The 25,100-nt window shown below is 31.5% G+C and overlaps 2 protein-coding genes across 2 annotated transcripts; one reads left to right on the top strand and one right to left on the bottom strand.

The window, feature by feature from the left end:
• The first annotated feature begins 908 nt into the window (after nucleotides 1–908).
• On the top strand, nucleotides 909–2,312 carry LOC142233902 (uncharacterized). Its single transcript, XM_075304965.1, has 3 exons — nucleotides 909–1,034; nucleotides 1,395–1,441; nucleotides 1,856–2,312. The coding sequence occupies exons 2-3, from the start codon at nucleotides 1,439–1,441 to the stop codon at nucleotides 2,279–2,281; spliced, it is 429 nt and encodes a 142-aa protein (XP_075161080.1). The 5' UTR covers nucleotides 909–1,034; nucleotides 1,395–1,438; the 3' UTR covers nucleotides 2,282–2,312.
• An 11,159-nt stretch (nucleotides 2,313–13,471) lies between these two features.
• On the bottom strand, nucleotides 13,472–19,284 carry LOC142235930 (uncharacterized). Its single transcript, XM_075307179.1, has 2 exons — nucleotides 19,273–19,284; nucleotides 13,472–14,161 (listed from the first exon to the last, which is right to left on the bottom strand). The coding sequence occupies exons 1-2, from the start codon at nucleotides 19,282–19,284 to the stop codon at nucleotides 13,472–13,474; spliced, it is 702 nt and encodes a 233-aa protein (XP_075163294.1).
• Nucleotides 19,285–25,100: the final 5,816 nt, after the last annotated feature.

Here is a 25,100-nt window from a genome sequence, read left to right as displayed (position 1 = left end):
TTTCTATAGAAATAAAATTTTGACAAAACTTTTTATAGAAATAAGATTTTTACAAAATTTTCTATAAAAATAAAATTTTGATAAAATTGTGTATAGAAATAAAATTTTGACAAAATTTTCTATAGAAATAAAGTTTTGACAAAATTTTCTATACAAATAAAAAGAAATAAAATATAGAATTTTCTATAAAAATAAAATTTTGATAAAATTGTCTATAGAAATAAAATTTTACAAAATTTTCTATAGAAATAAAGTTTTGACAAAATTTTCTATACAAATAAAAAGAAATAAAATATAGACAGACGGACGGACGGACGGACATGCGTAGATCGACTCAGAATTTCACCACGACCCAGAATATATACCCCCATATGCAATAAAGTTACAGAATACTTCAAGCCTACTTTTGCCATATAAATTAATTCGATAAACTGTCAATAAATTGTTTTGCATATGGGCAATATACTTTATGGGGTCTTAGAGCAATATTTCGATGTGTTACAAACGGAATGAAAAAGTTAATATACCCCCCATCCTATGGTGGAGGGTATGGGATTTTGACCTTCCCCTAAGGATTTTGAAACCCTTGCAACCTACATTTCAAAGGAATCAGATCTGATTCCGTTCACTGTAGTAGCACCTATTCTATATTAGATCTGCTAATGCTCACCTTAAAAGTGTAGTTTTAGTTTGAAACTTTTTTAAGCAAATATAAATGACAAAATATGTTATGTAGAAAACAAAAAAAAAACATTCAAGTGTTAATAACCAATATTCATATATTACTCAGCACATTGGGACAATAGTCCAAGCTTCTAAACTGAAAAAAAAAAAATCATTGAGGGAGCTATATCGAAACATGGTTAAAACTCTGTAACTCAATTGTACGGTGAACACTAAACATGGCAGAGTATATAGGCTGGAACTGCTGACTCAAAAAACACGATTGAATGTTAAAGCCAAAAAATGCTAAAAGTTAATAAAACAAAATTGCTGCAATAGAAATATTTAGAGTGGAAGGTGTTGAAGTCGTTGTTAGTATCCAGCTGCAAAATATTTTGAGTTAAAATTGTATTGAGAGATAAATTGTGATTAATGAAATCTAGAGGAGAGTATTTTCAAGTTTTGAAAATTTAATATAAGGAAATGGTATTGATATATGATGCCGAGCCCATTTTGCGATGACCTCTAAATTTAATCCCAAAGCTAAGATAGTAAAACATTAATATTGAATTAAAGAAATTTGTTAATTTTTTTTCGGATGAGAGAGCCAGGGTTTAATCTTAAAATTCAAGGAAATTCTTAACACCCACACATTGAATTTTTGCATGAAATATTTTTTTTTTGATATATAAAAGTATAGAAATTTTAAAACAAAACAATTATTCTTTAAGGAACTGTTTTTAGGAGCGGATTGTATATTGAAATAAATTACAAAATGGTAAGATATGAAATTAAAAAAAAAATGATTTCCCTTATTTTTGTAATTTATTTAAAAATATAATTTAAGTAATAAAATAATATATATAAAAAATCAATATTAATTAGTTGGCAATTAACTTTCATAAAAAAACCAAAAAAAAAAACTTTCTTTACATTTTTGTTTATTTGTTAAACAAAAAATTTTATATCCCCGTCGAAGACTAGCGATGTTGGTCGAAAGTATTGGATAATAAATTTAATAATTAATTAAACATTGTAAAAACGAATTTTTGTTAAAAGACCTCAAGCCGAAATAATAATAAAATAGATTTTCATAATTTTAATATTGTAATTATTTACAGTATTAAAGAATTTGATTTTTTTTTTTACCATTCTAACTGACAATATTTAATTTTATTGATTTTTTTTTCAGTTGCTCTTTCTTTGTTTCTTACTATTTCTGGCGACATCTACAGAAGCTGGTGTTATACGTCATGATTCTTCTTCGGGTTCATCAGCCTATTCTCATCAATCCATCACTCATATTCGTGGAGAAATTCAACCTAGAATTTTATCAACTTCTTCAGCCAGCACAGATTCCTTACGGAAAATTGTTTTTCCCAGTGCTAAGGAGGACGAAAAATTCCATATGACAAACGGTGATAGTAGAAGGGATCTTTCCTCTTCTGAGGATTCTTTTATTACCTACAAGGATCAAACTCCCATCTTAAATAGTCATTCTCATACCCCCGCCCATCTGGCATATTCGGCGCGACCTGTAGTCTTTAAAATGCTACCAATGATTGTTCCTGCTCCTTATATAAGCTATAAGAATTATAGAGCTAGTCATAGAAGTTAAAATACACATAAGAAAAAAACACAAACAACAATTCTGTTTTGCATTCAAATCAAGGAGTCGGGACTTTTATTATAGGAGAAAGCATTTCAATTTGAATCTAAGCTTCTTATACAGAAAAACATATTGACTTAGTAAAAAAAATTATGCAACCTAAATTTCAGGTTAATTTACTTAATATCAAGAAACAATTTCTTTAGAATGAAGAAATTCTAATTAAAAGAAAGTTCATAATCTTTGCTTTAAATATTTTTGCCATTAAATTTAGGATACAAATCTCCGTTAAAATCGTATGACTTTGAATTAGGACAATCTTTTTATACCCTTCACCACTACTGTGGTACAGGGTATAATAAGTTTGTGCATTTGTATGTAACGCCAAGAAGGAAAAGTCTGAGACCCATCGTTTAGTATACCGATCGTCTTAGAATTAAATTCTGATTCGATTTAGCGATGTCCGTCTGTCTGTCTCGCTGTCTGTCTGTCTGTCTCGCTGTCTGTCTGTTCATGTATTTTTGTGCGCAAAGTACAGGTCGCAGTTTAAGTCCGATCGTCCTCAAATTTGGCATGGGGTCGTTTTTTGGGACAAAGACAATCGCTATTGATTTTGGAAAAAAATCGGATTTAGATATAGCTGCCATATATATTTATCCCCGATCTGGTCATAATTGGCGTATTTATCAACCGATGTTCTTCAAATTCAGTACATCCGAATGTTTTATAAGTCTCGAAAAACTTGCAAAATATCAGCTAAATCGGTTCAGATTTAGATATAGCTCCCATATATATCTTTCGTCCGATTTAGACTTATATGACCACAGAGGCCAAAGTTTACTACCGATTTACGTGAAATTTTGCATAAAGAGTAGAATTGACATTCTACCAATGTTTGGTAAAGTTGATTGAAATCGGTTCAGATTTAGATATAGCTCCCATATATATCTTCGTCCGATTTAGACTCATATGACCACAGAGGCCACAGTTTACTACCGATTTACGTGAAATTTTGCATAAAGAGTAGAATTGGCATTCTACCTATGCTTGGTAAATTTGATTGAAATCGATTCAGATTTAGATATAGCTCCCATATATATCTTTCGTCCGATTTGCTCTTATATGGCCTCAGAAGCCAGAGTTTTGCCGTGATTTAGTTCAAATTTTGCACAAGGAGTACGTTTAACAGTATCGGTAAGTGGACCAAATTCGGTTGAAATCGGTTTAGATTTTGATATAGCTCCCATATATATTTTTCGTCCGATTTGAACTTATATGGCCTCAAAAGCCAGAGTTTTGCGGTGATTTGGTTCAAATTTTGCAGAAGGAGTACGTTTAATAGTATCGGTAAGTGTACCAAAATTTGTTGAAATCGGTTCAGATTTAGATATAGCTCCCATATATATCTTTCGCCCGATTTACACTTAGATGACCACGGGGGCCAGAGTTGTACTCCCATTTATGTGAATTTTGCAGAGATAGCAGAATTATTATTCTAACTATGCATGTCAAATTTAGTCGAAATCGGTTCAGATTATATATAGCTCCCATATATGTGTACACCAGAGTTTGGAAAATATGTTAGACTATTTCATATTTTATTTCAATGGGATTTTCCTCCAATTGACTGCATAGTTTCCACGGAGAATATATTTAATATGATATTTAAGTGTGTCAAGTTTGATCTAATTTGGTTCAGAATTAGATAAAGCCTCCATATATTCGTTCTTCCGGTTTATACAAATATGGCCAAATTCCCAAACTTTACACAAAATTCTGTGATGATTTCCCCATATCTTAGTCATATCCTACACACTGTAATGCCAGACTTTCCACATAACGGTTGAGTTTTAAATAAGGCTCCAAGTCGCCTGACGTGACCAAATAATATACCACAACCAACACTTGACCATATATCTTGGCAAAATCTAACCAATAGCCTTGTAAAATCGCCACTGCTAAGTAGCAAAAATTGTAAATAGTACTAAAATTGTCCTATATCTCGCATACATAAGTATCGCCTGGTAAATCATAAATGCTCTTTTGTATAATTGCATTAAACCTTCTCTCGCTTCATATTTCCCATACTTATACCCTTCACCACTACTGTGGTACAGGGTATAATAAGTTTGTGCATTTGTATGTAACGCCAAGAAGGAAACGTCTGAGACCCATCGTTTAGTATACCGATCGTCTTAGAATTAAATTCTGAGATATAGCTCCCATATATATCTTTCGTCCGATTTTGACTTATATGGCCTCAAAAGCCAGAGTATTGCCCTGAATTGCTTTACATTTGTCACATGGAGTACGTTTAATAGTATCGGTAAGTGTGCCAAATTTGGTTGAAATCGGTTCAGATTTAGAGTTTTTGCAAAAGTACAAAAAATTGTCTCCATTAAAAGTATTTGTATCTGGAAATGCAAACCTTTATATAGCTCCCAGCAAATTTGAAGTAGTTGAGATGGTAACACAAATTTTGTCTACATAGTGCACGCAGAGAAGGAATATGATCACCTCAAGCGTGTTTCAAGAGCAAAATGTTATTTTTGTAGGGTGACCATATTACATGTTTGTCACTAAAATGTTATTTTCTCGTCAAATATAACCTGCTTGCCGAAATCAGATACATGATTTCCGAGAAAATAATATGGTTGTGAAAACCATGATACATGGTCACCACCCAAAAATAACATTTTGCTATTAAAACATGTTTGAGGTGATCATATTCCTTCTCTGGGTGTGGTGAAGGGTATAATATAGTCGGCTCCGCCCGACTTTAGACTTTACTTACTTGTTTTAATATAAAGAATTTTAATCTTTAATAAAGAATTTTTGAATTAAAGAAACAGTTTTTAAAATAACTGAGGTGGTGAATCTTTCGCACAAAAAAATGACAAACTTTCATGTAGGGAAAGTAACAATTGAACGCAGTTTAATATTTTACCCAGAAATAACTTTAAAACTTAGAATAACTTTATGTCCATTTTCTGGAAAACAATTCTTGGTTTATTAGACGATTTCCTTTGCATACCCAGCAAAAAAAGCGTCGCCAAAAAAAAGTAGTCAAAATGTTCTTTTTGGATCCGGAAGTGGTGCAAAATTGGCGCAGAAGCGATGAATTTAACATGGGCTTGTCATAGGACGGATGTCCACCATTTCAACAGCCGTTGCACTGAATTTGCATCACTTCTTTAGGTGTGATCCGAATTCAGTGTTTTGGATGTGAATTAGAACATTTTGTGGTATTTTGACAAATAAACCCTTGACCTATAATATTTTCAAAATTTCGCAATTTTTCTAGAATGAATTTAGAAATTTTTTCGGCAAAATTTAAATAATTTATTCAATTTTATTAATAATTACTCTGTTTTTAACATATTTGAATCAAAAAATTTTAAAATTGCCCTTTAAAAGTATGAAAAAAACGAGTTATAAAAAATTGAATTAAAAGAACTTCCTGAGTAGTTAAAATAGAAAACATCTCTGGAAGGACATTTTTGGAAGTGCTTTTAAAGTTGTGCCTTTCGAAGTACTTCCAAATTTGTTTGCTGGGCACAAGAGAGCCACCATGGTGCAGTGATTGCCTTGCATACACAGGGTCGTGGGTTCAAAACCAGTTTCGACCAAACACGGACAAGTTTTTCAGCGTTGGATTATCCCACGTCAGTAATGCTGGTGACATATCTGAGTGTTTCAAAACTTCTCTAAGTGGCTGCACTGCCATGTGAAACGCCGTTCGGATTCGGCTATAAAAAGGAGGTCGCTTGTCATTTAGCTTAACACTGTGGTATCACAATGGACTGAATAATTTAAGTGAACGTGGAATATCGATTTAAGAGAGAAGTTCATCAATGTGGTATCACAATGCATTGACTAGTCTAAGTGAGCCTGATACATCGGGCTGCCACCTAACCTAACCTAATATCGGGTTGCCACCATACCTAACCTAACCTTTAGGCGGTACATATGTTAACTAAAAACATTGTTGTAAACAAATATATATTGTCGAAAGTTCGGTCAGGCCGAATCTTTTGTAGCCTCCCGTTGTGCCAATTCAGTGGCAAATTTGCCATATTTTACAAGCTGTAATACTTTTGTGCCACTTTTTCGCCATACTCTTCCACTTTTCAATTACACATATTTATGACGTTAGAATTACGAATATGATTTGTGTCTTAACAAAAAATCCAATACTAGATTTGTGATAACTGTCTCGTTATCTGGATATATGCCGTCAGTGGACAAGCGTTCCGCCTAAAAATATGCAAAGAAAATTTTCCATTGCTGAGACACCGGGTTAGTCATCTTACTATTAAATATCAAGGAATGGTTTTAAATGAAGTGGATATTAAATGATTTTTAGGTTAGAGAAGACCTAATTTAAAAACAACTAAGTAAAGCCTAAAGTCGGGCGGGGCCGACTATCTTATACCCTGCACCACTTTGTAGATCTAAATTTTCGATACCATATCACATCCGTCAAAATATATATAAAGGTTTGTCCCAAATACATACATTTAAAAATCACTCGATCTGGACAGAATTTGATAGACTTCTACAAAATCTATAGACTCAAAATTTAAGCCGGTTAATGCACTAGGGTGGAACACAATGTTAGTAAAAAATATGGGAAACATTTAAATCTGAAGCAATTTTAAGGAAACTTTGCAAAAGTTTATTTATGATTTATCGCGCGATATATATGTATTAGAAGTTTAGGAAAATTAGAGTCATTTTTACAACTTTGCGACTAAGCAGTGGCGATTTTACAAGGAAATTGTTGGTATTTTGACCATTTTTGTCGAAATCAGAAAAACATATATATGGGAGCTATATCTAAATCTGAACCGATTTCAACCAAATTTGGCACGCATAGCAACAATGCTAATTCTACTCTCTGTGCAAAATTTCAACTAAATCGGAGTTAAAAATTGGCCTCTGTGGCCATATGAGTGTAAATCGGGCGAAAGCTATATATGGGAGATATATCTAAATCTGCACCGATTTCAACCAAATTTGACACGCATAGCAACAATGCTAATTCTACTCCCTGTGCAAAATTTCAACTAAATCGGAGCAAAAAATTGGCCTCTGTGGTCATATGAGTGTAAATCGGGCGAAAGCTATATATGGGAGATATATCTAAATCTGAACCGATTTCAACCAAATTTGGCACGCATAGCAACAATGCTAATTCTACTCTCTGTGCAAAATTTCAACTAAATCGGAGTTAAAAATTGGCCTCTGTGGCCATATGAGTGTAAATCGGGCGAAAGCTATATATGGGAGATATATCTAAATCTGCACCGATTTCAACCAAATTTGACACGCATAGCAACAATGCTAATTCTACTCCCTGTGCAAAATTTCAACTAAATCGGAGCAAAAAATTGGCCTCTGTGGTCATATGAGTGTAAATCGGGCGAAAGCTATATATGGGAGATATATCTAAATGTGAACAGATTTCAACCAAATTTGGCACGTATAGCTACAATGCTAATTCTACTCCCTGTGCAAAATTTCAACTAAATCGGAGTTAAAAATTGGCCTCTGTGGTCATATGAGTGTAAATCGGGCGAAAGCTTTATATGGGAGATATATCCAAATCTGAACCGATTTCAAGCAAATTTGGCACGCATAGGTACAACGCTAATTCTACTCCCTATGCAAAATTTCAACTAAATCGGAGCAAAAAATTGGCCTCTGTGGGCAAATGAGTGTAAATCGGGCGAAAGCTATATATGGGACATATATCCAAATCTGAACCGATTTCAACCAAATTTGGCACGCATAGTTTCAATGCTAATTCTACTCCCTGTGCAAAATTTCAACTAAATCGGAGTTAAAAATTGGCCTCTGTGGTCATATGAGTGTAAATCGGGCGAAAGCTATATATGGGAGATATATCTAAATCTGAACCGATTTTGCTGATATTTTGCAAGTTTTTCGAGACTCATAAAATATTCGGATGTACGGAATTTGAGGAAGATCGGTTGATATACACGCCAATTATGACCAGATCGGTGAAAAATATATATGGCAGCTATATCTAAATCTGAACCGATTTTTTCCAAAATCAATAGGGATCGTCTTTGAGCCGAAACAGGACCCTATACCAAATTTTAGGACAATCGGACTAAAACTGCGAGCTGTACTTTGCACACAAAAATACATCAACAGACAGACAGACAGACGGACAGACAGACAGACAGACAGACGGACATCGCTAAATCGACTCAGAATTTAATTCTAAGACGATCGGTATACTAAACGATGGGTCTCAGACTTTTCCTTCTTGGCGTTACATACAAATGCACAAACTTATTATACCCTGTACCACAGTAGTGGTGAAGGGTATAACAAGTAAGGAAAGTCTAAAGTGGGGCGGGGCTACTATATTATAACCTGCACCACTTTGTAGATCTAAATTTTCGATACCATATCACATCCGTCAAAGGTGTTGGGGACTATATATAAAGGTTTGTCCCAAATACATACATTTAAATATCACTCGATCTGGAGAGAATTTGATAGACTTCTACAAAATCTATGGACTCAAAATTTAAGTCGGCTAATGCACTAGGGTGGAACACAATGTTAGTAAAAAACAAGTAAGGAAAGTCTAAAGTCGGGCGGGGCCGACTATATTATACCCTGCACCACTTTGTAGATCTAAATTTTCGATACCATATCACATTCGTTAAATGTGTTGGGGGCTATATATAAAGGTTTGTCCCTAATACATACAAATATCACTCGATCTGGACAGAATTTGAAAGACTTCTACAAAATCTATAGACCCAAAATTTAAGTCGGCTAATGCACTAGGGTGGAACACAATGTTAGTAAAAAACCAGTAAGGAAAGTCTAAAGTCGGGCGGGGCCGACTATATTATACCCTGCACCACTTTGTAGATCTAAATTTTCGATACCATATCACATCCGTCAAATGTGTTTGGGGCTATATATAAAGGTTTGTCCCAAATACATACATTTAAATATCACTCGATCTGGAAGAATTTGATAGACTTCTACAAAAACTATAGACTCAAAATTTAAGTCGGCTAATGCACTAGGGTGGAACACAATGTTAGTAAAAAAAAAATATGGGAAGCGTTTAAATCTGAAGCAATTTTAAGGAAACTTCGAAAAAGTTTATTTATGATTTATCGCTCGATATATATGTATTAGGTTAGGTTAGGTTATGTGGCAGCCCGATGTATCAGGCTCACTTAGACTATTCAGTCCATTGTGATACCACAGTGGTGAACTTCTCTCTTATCACTGAGTGCTGCCCGATTCCATGTTAAGCTCAATGACAAGGGACCTCCTTTTTATAGCCGAGTCCGAACGGCGTTCCACATTCCAGTGAAACCCCTTAGAGAAGCTTTGAAAACCTCAGAAATGTCACCATCATTACTGAGGTGGGATAATCCACCGCTGAAAAACTTTTTGGTGTTCGGTCGTAGCAGGAATCGAACCCACGACCTTGTGTATGCAAGGCGGGCATGCTAACCATTACACCACGGTAGCTCCCATATATATGTATTAGAAGTTTAGGAAAATTAGAGTCATTTTTACAACTTTTCGACTAAGCAGTGGCGATTTTACAAGGAAATTGTTGGTATTTTGACCATTTTTGTCGAAATCAGAAAAACATATATATGGGAGATATATCTAAATCTGAACCGATTTCAACCAAATTTGGCACGCATAGCTACAATGCTAATTCTACTCCCTGTGCAAAATTTCAACTAAATCGGAGTTAAAAATTGGCCTCTGTGGTCATATGAGTGTAAATCGGGCGAAAGGTATATATGGGAGATATATCTAAATCTGAACCGATTTCAACCAAATTTGGCACGCATAGTTACAACGCTAATTCTACTCCCTGTGCAAAATTTCAACTAATTCGGAGTTAAAAATTGGCCTCTGTGGTCATATGAGTGTAAATCGGGCGAAAGCTATATATGGGAGCTATATCTAAATCTGAACCGATTTTGCTGATATTTTGCAAGTTTTTCGAGACTCATAAAATATTCGGATGTACGGAATTTGAGGAAGATCGGTTGATATACACGCCAATTATGACCAGATCGGTGACAAATATATATGGCAGCTATATCTAAATCTGAACCGATTTTTTCCAAAATCAATAGGGATCGTCTTTGAGCCTAAACAGGACCCTGTACCAAATTTTAGGACAATCGGACTAAAACTGCGAGCTGTACTTTGCACACAAAAATACATCAACAGACAGACGGACAGACAGACGGACAGACAGACGGACATCGCTAAATTGACTCAGAATTTAATTCTAAGCCGATCCGTATACTAAAAGGTTGGTCTATGATTACTCCTTCTTGGCGTTACATACAAATGCACAAACTTATTATACCCTGTACCACAGTAGTGGTGAAGGGTATAAAAATATGTGAAACATTTAAATCTGAAGCAATTTTAAGGAAACTTCGCAAAAGTTTATTTATGATTTATCGCTCGATATATATGTATTAGAAGTTTACGAAAATTAGAGTTATTTTTACAACTTTTCGACTAAGCAGTGGCGATTTTACAAGGAAAATGTTGGTATTTTGACCATTTTTGTCGAAATCAGAAAAACATATATATGGGAGATATATCTAAATCTGAACCGATTTCAACCAAATTTGGCACGCATAGCTACAATGCTAATTCTACTCCCTGTGCAAAATTTCAACTAAATCGGAGTTAAAAATTGGCCTCTGTGGTCATATGAGTGTAAATCGGGCGAAAGGTATATATGGGAGATATATCTAAATCTGAACCGATTTCAACCAAATTTGGCACGCATAGTTACAACGCTAATTCTACTCCCTGTGCAAAATTTCAACTAATTCGGAGTTAAAAATTGGCCTCTGTGGTCATATGAGTGTAAATCGGGCGAAAGCTATATATGGGAGCTATATCTAAATCTGAACCGATTTTGCTGATATTTTGCAAGTTTTTCGAGACTCATAAAATTTTCGGATGTACGGAATTTGAGAAAGATCGGTTGATGTATACGCCAATTATGACCAGATCGGTGAAAAATATATATGGCAGCTATATCTAAATCTGAACCGATTTTTTCCAAAATCAATAGGGATCATCTTTGAGCCGAAACAGGACCCTATACGAAATTTTAGGACAATCGGACTAAAACTGCGAGCTGTACCTTGCACACAAAAATACATCAACAGACAGACAGACAGACGGACATCGCTAAATCGACTCAGAATTTAATTCTAAGCCGATCCGTATACTAAAAGGTTGGTCTATGATTACTCCTTCTTGGCGTTACATACAAATGAACAAACTTATTATACCCTATACCACAGTAGTGGTGAAGGGTATAAAAATGTTTGAAATCAGAACAATACCTAAACTTCTATAATACATCTTTGGAAGGTTAGGTTAGGTTAGGTGGCAGCCCGATGTATCAGGCTCACTTAGACTATTCAGTCCATTGATAGACTATTCAGTCTCTCTTATCACTGAGTGCTGCCCGATTCCATGTTGAGCTCAATGACAAACATCTTTGGAAGTTTTTTTGTTTTCTGTTAGTAAAGGGTGGTTAAATTGTAAGGACCGATGTTGAGTGTGAATCACACCTAAACGCCAAGCTTTTTTTCCGAATTTTATTTGACATTTCTCTATTTCAGACTTATTCAATTTGAACCATGGACGTCGTCAATGGGCAAAATGGTTCCAAGAAATGGCAAGAGTGGATGATCAATTTTCGAAGAAAATCATCTTCAGTGATGAGGCACATTTTCACCTCAGTGGATTCGTCAATAAACAGAATTTCCGCATTTGGGCGAATGAGAATCCAAGAGTGATTGTCGAAAAACCAATGTACCCACAAAGAGTGACTGTTTGGTGCGGTTTATGGGCTGGCGACATCATCGGGCTGTATTTTTTACAAAATGAGGCCGGTCAGGCAGTTACTGTGAATGCTGTTCGCTATCGTGAGATGAAAACGAACTTTTTATGGCCCGAATTGGTAGATATGGATGTGGACGATATGTGGTTTCAGCAGGACGGTGCCACTTGCCACACAGCTAACGAAACAATGTCTCGTTTGCGCAACAAATTCAATGGCCGTGTTATCTCACGCAATGGCGATGTCAATTGGCCGTCAAGATCATGTGATTGGACTTTTTTCTTTGGGGTTATTTGAAAGAAAAGGTGTACGTCGACAAGCCAGCAACAATTCAAGAGCTAAAGGATGAGATAATTCGGCACATTAACGCCATAGAACCTCCATTATGGCTCAGCGTCATCGAAAATTTGGACCATCGGATGAAGGTGTGCCACGGAGGTCGCGGCGCCCATTTGGCCTATATTTTGTTCCATACATAATTGATAATAAAATAAAATTACAATAATTTCCTAAATAGTTTGTGTTTTATTCAAAATCAACATCGGCCCTTGAAATTTTGACCAACCTTTAGTTCATTGAATTTTAACTGGCTGGAGTTGTTTTTGTAATGGGAACTGGTATGTTTGAATTTATTATATGTTTTTGGTGTTTTTTGCCCTTCGGGAGTTGGCATCACTGTTTGCACAGATGAGATGTTCTGGTGAGAACACCAGTGCGACAATGTTCTGAATAGCTCATAGAAATCTTGCACCGAGTACTAAAAGACACATGCCTAATATTAGGTCTGTTCGCATACTTTTTTTTTGAAAATTTTATCTAAATTTTATTTCTGTAAAAAAATTCTGAAAATTTTAGTTTTATAGAAAATTTTTTCAAAATTTTATTTTATAGATTTGTTTTGCTTTCAAAAATTTATTTTTATAGAAAATTTTATTTCTATAGAAAATTTTCGGAAAATTTTATTTCTATAGAAAAATTTTGGAAAATTTTATTTCTATAGAATAGGTTTGAAAAATTTTATTTCTATAGAAAAGTTTTGAGAAATTTTTTTCAAAATATTATTTTTATAGAAAATTATCTGAAAGTGCGACAATACCTCAAAGAAATCTTGCATTGAGTACTAAAAGACACAGGCCTAATATTGATGTCAAGTGTGTCTGAGTCTGTTTACATACGCATATGAAATTACTTTGATTTTTATTTATTTTTTATTAAATTTTATTTCGTCAATTCTAAAAAGAGAAAACAAATACATATTTCAACAAACATAGATCATTCAATTATCAGATAATTTAGTGAACATAGACTGATTTTAGGACAGGAGCAGAATGGACAACTGGTACAGCTGCAGATGCGACAACAGTTTTAACAACTGGAGCTACAACAGCGGTCTTGTGATGAACTTGAACATTGGAATGATGGGTAACGGCATGACTAACCAAGTTAGTGGCTACGGTCTTAACAACAGGTGCAGCATGAACGACGGGAGTAGCAACAGTTTTAACGACAGGAGCAGTATAAGTGTGAACAACGGGAGCGGCTACAGTTTTAACGAATGAAGGAGCGCTATACGTGTGAACAACAGGTGTAGCTACTGTCTTGACCACAGGAGCAGAATATGTATGGACAACAGGGCTGGCAACAGTCTTAACAACAGAGGCGGCAGCATAGTGGGTGTGTACAACAGGGCTGGCAACAGTCTTAACAACAGGGGCGGCAGCATAGGTGGCGTGAACAACAGGGCTGGCAACTGTCTTTACAACAGGAGCGGCAGCATAGGTGGTGTGTACTACCGGAGCAGCCACAGTCTTAACTACTGGAGTGACATAATGAGCCCTATTGTGAACTTGAGTAAAGCTTTGATGGGATACAGCTGAAGGTACGGCATGGGCTACCTTCGTTACGACAGGTTGAACAACATGAGTTTCAGCCAAATAACCAGGTGAAGCAGCAGCAACAGCCAACAAAGCGAATAGGGAAATCTATCATGGAGAGATAAGGAAGATATGATTATACCAAAAGATTCAAATTTAACGAAATGAGAAGCAGCCAATATCGGCTAGAACTACGTTGGAAAATAATAGATAAATATGGCAAAACCCAACCTAACCTAAGATAATTTTTAAATTCTATAGAAATTTTATTTTTACAGAAAATTTTATTTTTAAAGAAAATGTTCGGAAAATGGTATTTCTATGGACAATTTTCTCAAAATTTTATTTCCATGGAAAATTTTCTCAAAATTTTATTTCTATGAAAATTTTCTCAAAATTTTATTTCTATAGAAAATTTTATTTCTGCAGAAAATTTTTGGAAAACTGTATTTCTATGGACAATTTTCGGAAAATTTTATTTCTATAGAAAAGTTAGTAAAAAGTTTATGTTTATAAAAGATTTTCAAAATATTTTTATTTCTATATTTTTTCTATAAAAACTTTTCTGAAAACTTTATTTCGACAAAAAATTTTCTGGAATTTTTATTTCTATAGAAAAATTTTTGCAAATTTTATTTCGATAAAAAATTTTCTGAAATTTTTATTTCTATAGAAAATTTTGCCATAATTTGATTTCTATAGAAAATTTTGCCATAATTTGATTTCTATAGAAAATTTTGTGATAATTTGATTTCTATAGAAAATTTTCTGATATTTTATTTATTTTTTTTTTCTATAAAAAATTTCTTAAAATTTTATATCCATAAAAAATATTCTGAAATTTGTATTTCTATAGAAAAGTTTTTGAAAATTTTATTTCGATAAACAATTTTCTGAAATTTTTATTTCTATAGAAAATTTTGTGAAAATTTGATTTCTATAGAAAATTTTGCGATGATTTGATTTCTATAGAAAATTTTGTGATAATTTGATTTCTACAGAAAATTTTCTGAAACTTTATTTATGTAGAAAAATTTTTGAAAATTTTATTTCTATAGAAATTTTTCGGAAAACTTTATTTATATAGAAAAATTTCTGAAAATTGTATTTCTATAGAAAATTTTCGGAAAATTTTATTTCTATTGAAAATTTTATTTCGATAGAAAATTTTCGAAAAATTTAATTTCTATAGAAAACTTTGTTAAAATTTTATTTTTATAGAACATTTTCTGAAGATTTTATTTCTATAGGAAATTTTCTGAAAATTTTATTTCAATAGCAAAGTTTCTGAAAACTTTATTTTTATAGGAAATTTTCCAAAAAAAAATATTTCTATAGAAAATTTTGTAAAAATTTTATTTTATAGAACACTTTCTGAAAATTTTATTTCTATACGAAATTTTCTAAAAATTTTATTTCTATAGGAAAGTTTCTGAAAACTTTATTTTTATAGGAAATTTTCCGAAAAAAATTATTTCTATAGAAAATTTTGTAAAAATTTTATTTCTACAGAAAATTTTCTGAACATTTGATTTGTATTGAAATTTTATTTCGATAGAAAATTTCATTTCCATAGAAAAATTTCGGAAAATTTTATTTCTATAGAAAACTTTGTCAAAATTTTATTTTTATAGAACATTTTCTGAAAATTTCATTTCTATAGGAAATTTTCTGAAAACTTTATTTATATAGTAGATTTTCTGAAAGTTTTATTTCTATAGGAAATTTTGTCAAAATTTTATTTTTATAGAAGATTTTTCGAAAATTTTATTTCTATAGAAAATTTTCTGAAAACTTTATTTTTATAGGAAATTTTCCGAAAAAAATTATTTCTATAGAAAATTTTGTAAAAATTTTATTTCTATAGAAAATCTTCTGAACATTTGATTTGTATTGAAAATTTTATTTCGATAGAAAATTTCATTCCCATAGAAAATTTTCGGAAAATTTTATTTCTATAGAAAATTTTGTCAAAATTTTATTTTTATAGAAGATTTTTCGAAAATTTTATTTTTATAGAAAATTTTCCGAAAATTTTATTTCCATAGGAAATTTTCTGAAAAATTTATTTCTATAGAAAATTTTCCGAAAATTTTATTTCTGTAGAAAAATTTCCGAAAATTTTATTTTTATTAAAAAATTTCCAAATATTTTATTTCTATAGAAAATATTTTTGTATTTTATTTGATAGAAGAATGATGTTGATATTTTTGTAGAAGATTTTATTTAAATTTTTTTTTTATAGAAGATTTTCCGAAAATTGTAATTCTATAGAAAATTTTCTGAATATTTTATGTCTAAAGAAAAATTTTCGAATATTTTATTTCTATCAAAATTTTCCGAAAAATTTATTTTGATAGAAAATTTTGTCAAAGTTTTATTTCTATAGAATATTTTATTTTTATAGAAGATTTATTTTTTATTACTATAGAAAAATTTCCGAAAATTTAAATAAAATAAAATTTATTTCTATACAAATTTCTCGGAAAAATTTATTACTATAGAAAATTTTCGGAAAATTTTATTTCTATAGAAAATTTTGTCAATATTTTTGTTCTTTGCAAAATTTATTCAAAATTTTATTTCTATCGAAAATTTTTTCAAAATTGTATTTCTAGAGAAAATTTTCGAAAAATTTTATTTCTATAGAAAATTTTCTGAAAATTTTAATTTCTGAAAATTTCATTTATATAGTAAATTTTCCGAAAAATGTATTTCTATAGAAATTTTTCGAAAAAATTTTATTTCTATAGAAAAATTTTATTTCTATTAAAAAATTTCCAAATATTTTATTTCTATAGAAAATTTTATGATAATTTGATTTCTATAGAAAATTTTATGATAATTTGATTTCTATAAAAAATTTTGTGATAATTTGATTTCTACAGAAAATTTTCTGAAATTTTTATTTCTATAGAAAAGTTTTTGAAAATTTTATTTCGATACAAAATTTTCTGAAATTTTTATTTCTATAGAAAATTTTGTAAAAATTTTATTTCTATAGAAAATTTTCTGAACATTTGATTTGTACTGAAAATTTTATTTCGATAGAAAATTTCATTTCCATAGAAATTTTTCGGAAAATTAAATTTCTATAGAAAACTTTGTTAAAATTTTATTTTTATAGAACATTTTCTGAAAGTTTTATTTCTATATGAAATTTTCTGAAAACTTTATTTATACTAGAAAATTTCCAAAAAAATTATTTCTATTGAAAATTTTGTAAAAAATTTATTTTTATAGAACATTTTCTGAAAATTGTATATCTATAGGAAAGTTTCTGAAAACTTTATGTTTATAGGAAATTTTCCGAAAAAAATTATTTCTATAGAAAATTTTGTAAAAATGTTATTTCTATAGAAAATTTTCGGAAAATTTAATTTCTATAGAAAACTTTGTTAAAATTTTATTTTTATAGAACATTTTCTGAAAGTTTTATTTCTATAGGTAATTTTGTCAAAATTTTATTTTTATAGAAGATTTTTCGAAAATTTTATTTCTATAAAAAATTTTCCGAAAATTTTATTTCCATAGAAGATTTTCCCAAAATTTTTCGAATATTTTGTTTCTATAAAAAAATTTCCGAAACGTTTATTTTTATAGAAAATTTTGTCAAAGTTTTATTTCTATAGAATAGTTTTATTTTTACAGAAGATTTATTTTTTACTACTATAGAAAAATTTCCAAAAATTAAAATAAAATACAATTTATTCCTATACAATTTTTTCGAAAAATTTTATTTCTATAGAAAATTTTCAGAAAATTTTATTTCTATAGAAAATTTTGTCAATATGTTTGTTCTTTGCAAAATTTATTCAAAATTTTATTTCTATCGAAAATTTTGTTAAAATTGTATTTCTAGAGAAAATTTTCGAAAAATTTTATTTCTATAGAAAATTTTCTGAAAATTCTAATTTCTGAAAATTTTATTTATATTATAAATTTTCCGAAAAATGCATTTCTATAGAAAATTTTCAAAAAAATTTTATTTCTATAGAAAATTTTCGAAAATTTTATTTCTATTAAAAAATTTCCAAATATTTTATTTCTATACAAAATTTTCGGAAAATTTTATTGCTATAAAAATTTTTTGTATTTTATTTGATAGAAGAATGATCTTGATATTTTTGTAGAAAATTTTGTTGAAATGTTATTTTTATAGAAGATTTTCCGAAAATTGTAATTCTATAGAAAATTTCCCGAATATTTTATGTCTAAAGAAAATTTTTCGAATATTTTATTTCCATCGAAAATTTTCCGAGAAATTTATTTTTATAGAAGATTTATTTTTTATTACTATAGAAAATATTCCGAAAATTTAAATAAAATAAAATTTATTTCTATACAAATTTCTCGAAAAAATTTATTTCTATAGAAAATTTTCGGAAAATTTTATTTTTATAGAAAATTTTGTCAATATTTTTGTTCTTTGCAAAATGTATTTCAAATTTTATTTCTATCGAAAATTTTGTCAAAATTTTATTTCTATCGAAAATTTTGTCAAAATTTTATTTCTATCGAAAATTTTGTCAAAATTTTATTTCTATAAAGAAAATTTTCGAAAATCTTTATTTCTACAGAAAATTTTATTTCTATACAAAATTTTGTCAAAATTTTATTTCTATAAGAAATTTTGTCAAAATTTTTGTTCTTTGGAAAATTTTGTCAAAATTTTATTTCTATAGAAATTTTTGTCAAAATTTTTGTTCTTTGGAAAATTTTATCAACATTTTGCGTCTATAGAAAATATTGTTAAAATTTTATTCTATAGATAATATTGTTTTCATTTTTATAGAAAATTTTCTCAAAACTGTTCTGTAGAAAAATTTCTCAAAATTTTATTTCAATAGAAAATTTTCAACTATTTTCCATAGAATATTTTGTCAAAATTTTATTTCTATAGAAAAATTTGTCACATTTTTTTTTTTTTTTTAGAAAATTGTGTCCTGTTAGACATGCTATCTTTTATTGTATGTCCTGGCATGTGAGGTATCTGTAAATGTATCTGTAAGTCTTAGATTTGTGTTTGAAAAACAGGACTTAAGTAATTTCGAATCAAGTTCGTGTGCACAAAATGTAAATATTCCTTTACGGAACTGATGTCGATCGTAAAATAGTCAGCGCCGTCATTTGTTTTTTATCACTTGTATTTTTTTAATATATTTTCTTTTTTAATATCACATTAATATACATATTTATTAGTTTTGGCAATCACTTACAAATCTGAACATTTTGTTATTTGAAATGGATTTTTTTGAATGTTGTAACTAAATAGTACTTGAATTGAATGATGGTGAACTATGTCACTTTTTTGATTTATATACACTTTATAAAATAATTCAAAATCTAACCAAGTCCTTGTCTCTATTATTTTGTGAACAACAGATATAGTCTATCATTGTTAGTCTTTGAAATTGACCTTAAATATAAAACAAGATTATTTATTGTAAACACGTTTTCTATGGAAGTTAGCAAATAATAGTAATACAAAAAGTTTATATAAAAAAAAAGTTTATAAAAAGCAGTTATATGATTGATCCATTTGCTAATTGGCTAATTTGATATTTTTTAGTTTCATTTGTGAGATTTGACTTCATTGGTAGGCGTTTAACATTGAACTTGAACATAAATGAACTTGTCAACTAAAATAGGTTTTTTATATTCGTATATTACTAAAGAAATCCTTTAGAAAGAAATCTATGATTTATAAAAGGTATTCTAAAGGGTGGGCCATATGTAATGCAACAAAATAGAAGAAATTGTAATGTTCCAAAGCAAGAAATAACGTCAAATTTTAGAAACATTTTAGATCTGTTCGAATTACCTATCTTTGACACGGCTTATGGCTTTCACACTTCCAGCAAATCCATCCAGGGTGCTGTATTTTAGCACATTCCCAGCTGTTTTGAGATGATCGATATTTTGGTATTTTTTAGTGCCAGCCTTACTCACCAAAATGCCCTAGGCGCAAAAGGCCAACGGTGCTGAGTCCTGTTCGAATATCTATGACCGAAAAGTTTGTATGCACAGGCTTCAATACTTTGAGACCTTTGGGACATTTCTCGACCATATTCGAGTCCGAACGGTGTCTCTCATTTCGATGAAACCACTTAGCAATGTTATTAAACACTAAGAAATATCACCAGCATTACTGAAAGCGATAATCCAATGAAAAACTTTTTTGAGTTTGGTTGAAAGTGAGATTTGTATGCAAGACGGGTATGTTATCCATTTCATCATGGTGGCTGCCTACCGTTCCCACCATTACTATAGGCGGGGGTTTGAGTTCTGGTGGCCAATTGAGGGTGCACATTTTCCACTGACCATTTTCGTTTAAGCGATATAACTTCTTGGCTCTTTCCAGTCTAACCTTTTTGTGCATCGATGCTCTTGCACTTTTGCAACTTCAATGGCTTTAGTCGAAGCTCATTTTTCAAAATGCGTTGCATCTGTTCTCGCGATACGTTCAGTTCACGAGCAGTACCACCTCGTCGTGCATTTCGATCAAATCTTGCCTGCACTTTTCATCCGAAATTTCTGGTGTTGTTATCGTATTTTTTGCGCTCGCTTCTTGGACGCAATGTAACACAGCCCGTATCATAGTAACGAGCAATGGTATGAGAAATAAAAGATTTCACATTTAAATGTAAATGGGCTCTCATTCCATCACGAATAATTTAAAATTCGGAGTGCAGTATATCACAATACTTTTGTGAGATTGTAAATAAAACAAGTACACATGGCCGTAAGTTCGGCCAGGCCGAATCTTATGTACCCTCCACCATGGATAGCGTAGAAACTTCTACGAAAGACTGTCATCCACAATCGAATTAATTGGGTTGTGGTATCTTAAAACTTCACCCACACGGTTGAAAAAGACTGTTTTTCATATGTTTGGCTATAAACATTATATGTTTGGAACACAAATTTTTAAACACAATATTTTTGAGTGCAAGCATATAATGTTCATAAACTAGCATAACATGTTTGGGACATATATGTTAATATGTTAGAACATATTATGTTTGGGACATAAAATGTTTGTAAATATAATATGCTTGAATGCAAACATATATTAATTTAGAAATAGCCTATAAACATATATGTGTTTAGTAGCTTGGAGCGCTATTTAACAGGGAGCGATATTGAATTAAGTTGGTGGTTGTTGCTTGTTATTACAAAATTAACATTTTATTTTTCCTTGGGCAATTGATCAGCTGCTTCTTTGATCCTTACAAACTGTGTGGTCCGCTGTTCGAATCCCCGTCCGGCAAAAGGTAAAATTAAAATAAAACAAGTATATACGGCCGTAAGTTCGGCCAGGCCGAATCTTATGTACCCTCCACCATGGATTGCGTAGGAACTTCTACTAAAGGCTGTCATCCACAATCGAATTACTTGGGTTGCGATAACACTTGCCGATGGCAAGGTATCGTAAAACTTTTTAACACTGTCTTCTAAATTGTAAGTTAGCCCATACGGGGTATATATTAAACAAAAAAAGGCCGATTAAATACGTATATAATCTAGTTTGACAAAATTTTCTATAGAAATAAAATTTTGACAAAATTTTCTATAGAAATGAAACCTTGACAAAATTTTCTATAGAAATAAAATTTTGACAAAATTTTCAATAGAAATAAAAATTTGACAAAATTTTCTATAGAAATAAAAACTTGACAAAATATTCTATAGAAATAAAATGTTGACAAAATTTTCTATGGAAGTAAAATGTTGACAAAATTTTCTATAGCAATACAATTTTGACAAAAATTTCTATAGAAATAAAATGTTGACAAAATTTTCTACAGAAATAAATTTTTTACAAAATTTTCTATAGAAATAAAATTTTGACAAACATTTCTATAGAATAAACTTTTCTATAGAAATGAAAAACTTTCTATAGAAATGAAATTTTAACAAAACTTTCTATAGTAATAAAATTTGACAAAATTTTCTATGAAAATAAAGTTTTGGTAGATTACAAAATTTTCTATAGAAATAAAATTTTGACAAAATTTTCTATGGAAATAAAATTTTGACAAACATTTGTATAGAAATAAACTTTTGACAAAACTTTCTATAGAAATGAAATTTTGACAAAACTTTCTACAGTAATAAAATTTGACAAAATTTTCTATGGAAATAAAGTTTTGGTAGATTATTTTTGGCGATATGGACCAATTTTTGTGTAATAAGTCATCGGATATATATAACTAAAGACCGATATGGACCAATTTTTACATGGCTGTTAGAGGCCATATATTGACAAAATGTACCAAATTTCAACCGTATCGGATGACTTTTGCTCCTCCAAGAGGTTCCGGACGTCAAATCTGGGGACGGTTTATATGGGAACTATATATAATTATGGACCGATATGGACCAATTTTTGCATGGTTGTTAGAGACCATATACTAACACCATGTACCAAATTTCAACTGGATCGGATGAATTTTGCTCTTCCAAGAGGCTCCGGAGGTCAAATCTGGGGATCGGTTTATATGGGGGCTATATATAATTATGGACCGATATGGACCAATTTTTGCATGGTTATTAGAGGCCGTAAACTAACATCAGGTACCAAATTTCAACCGGATCGGATGAATTTTGCCCCTCCAAGAGGCTCCGGAGGTCAAATCTGGGATCGGTTTATATGGGAGCTATATATAATTATGGACCGATATGGACCAATTTTTGCATGGTTGTTAAAACCCGTATACTAAGACCACGTACTAAATTTCAACCGGATCGGATGAATTTTGCTCCTCCAAGAGGCTCCGGTGGTCAAATCTGGGGATCGGTTTATATGGGAGCTATATATAATTATGGACCGATATGGACCAATTTTTGCATGGTTATTAGAGGCCGTATACTAACATCAGGTAACAAATTTCAACCGGATTGGATGAATTTTGCCCCTCCAAAAGTCTCCGGAGGTCAAATCTGGGGATCGGTTTATATGGGGGCTATATATAATTATGGACCGATATGGACCAATTTTTGCATGGTTGTTAGATACCATATACTAACATCAGGTACCAAATTTCAATCGTATCGGATGAATTTTGCCCCTCCAAGAGGCTCCGGAGGTCAAATCTGGGGATCGGTTTATATGGGGGCTATATATAATTATGGACCGATATGGACCAATTTTTGCATGGTTGTTAGAGACCGTATACTTAGACCACGTACCAAATTTCAACCGGATCGGATTAATTTTGCTGCTCCGGGAGGCTCCCCAAGCCAAATTTGGGGATCGGTTTATATGGGGGCTATACGTAAACGTGGTCCGATATGGCCCATTTGCAATACCATCCGACCTACATCAATAACAACTACTTGTGCCAAGTTTCAAGTCGATAGCTTGTTTCGTTCGGAAGTTAGCGTGATTTCCACAGACGGACGGACAGCCGGACAGACGGACAGACGGACGGACGGACAGACGGACGGACGGACGGACATGCTTAGATCGACTCAGAATTTCACCACGACCCAGAATATATATACTTTATGGGGTCTTAGAGCAATATTTCGATGTGTTACAAACGGAATGACAAAGTTAATATACCCCCATCCTATGGTGGAGGGTATAAAAAAATCATAAAATTGAATAATTTCTTCTACAATGTTTGTATTACAGAAAAAGGTGCTAAGAACTAAAAAATCTCGTGGAAGTGAGAAAGATGTCGGGAAATATACAATTGGGCAGAAACAAAATTTTGAGCATTCAGGTCGAAAACCTATGTTGTTAGCACCTATATTACCTGTTTATTTTCATAATTCATTATGATTGTAAATATATAAATAAATAAGTAAAATTTTGAGCACAATATTGTTTGGGAGAATTTTTTTTAAGCATATAATATTTTTGGGTGCAAAATGCTTCCAAACATATTATATGGTCACATAATAACATATTGTTTTTTGGAAGACAACATTATTGAATTTGGATGCAAAAATACAAAATGTTTGGAACTTAGACTACCCAAACATATATTGTTTAGACCAATATGCTTTCAAACATATTATATATTGGTAGAGATCAAACATATAAATGTTTGGGCAATACCCAAAAATATATATGCTTGAAGCAAAATATGTTTGGGAGTATATGTTACAGAAGCGATTTTTTGTGAGCGTGCAGAGAAGGAATACGATCACCTCAACCATGTTTCAAGAGCAAAATGTTATTTTTGAATGGTGACCATGTAACATGTTTGTCGCAACCATGTTATTTTCTTGGAGATTATGTGTCTGATTTCGGCAAGCATATTATTTTTGGCGAGAAAATAATATTTTTGCCATAAACATGTTACATGGTTACCATCCAAAAATAACATTTTGCTCTTGAAACATGGTTGAGGTGATCATATTCCTTCTCTGCGTGTTATTAACATCGCTTTCTAAATTGTGAGTTAGTCCATACGTGGTATATGTTAGACTAAAAAGGTATGTGTAGGTAAGTCTACAAATAATTACGAATCGATATGGACTTTTGCACGGTACGTAGGGACCCAAAATGGAAATATGGGGGTCGCTTATATGGGGGCTATATACAATTATGAACTTGATATGGACCAATTTTTGTGTGATTGGGGATCGATTTATCTGAGGGCTATATATAACTATAGACCGATATGGACCTAGTTAGGCATGGTTGTTAACGGCCATATACTAGCACAATGTACCAAATTTCAACTGACTCGAATGAAATTTGCTCCTCCAAGAGGCTCCAAAACCAAATCTCGGGATCGGTTTATATGGGGGCTATATATGATTATGGACTGATATGGAGCACTTTTGGCATGGTTGTTAAATATCATATACTACCACCTCGTACCAAATTTCAACCAGATCGGATGAATTTTGCTTCTCCAAAAGGCACCGGAGGTCAAATCTGGGGATCGGTTTATATGGGAGCAATATATACATATGGACTGATATGAACCAATTCCTGCATGGTTGTTGGATACCATATACTAACATCACGTACCAAATTTCAACCGAATCGGATGAATTTTGCTCTTCCAAGGGGCTCCGGAGA

Source organism: Haematobia irritans, chromosome 4, assembly GCF_050003625.1.
Source record: "Haematobia irritans isolate KBUSLIRL chromosome 4, ASM5000362v1, whole genome shotgun sequence".
Lineage (NCBI taxonomy): Eukaryota > Metazoa > Arthropoda > Insecta > Diptera > Muscidae > Haematobia > Haematobia irritans.
Note: the sequence above shows the minus strand (reverse complement) of the source record. Positions and strands in the feature narration are given on the sequence as shown.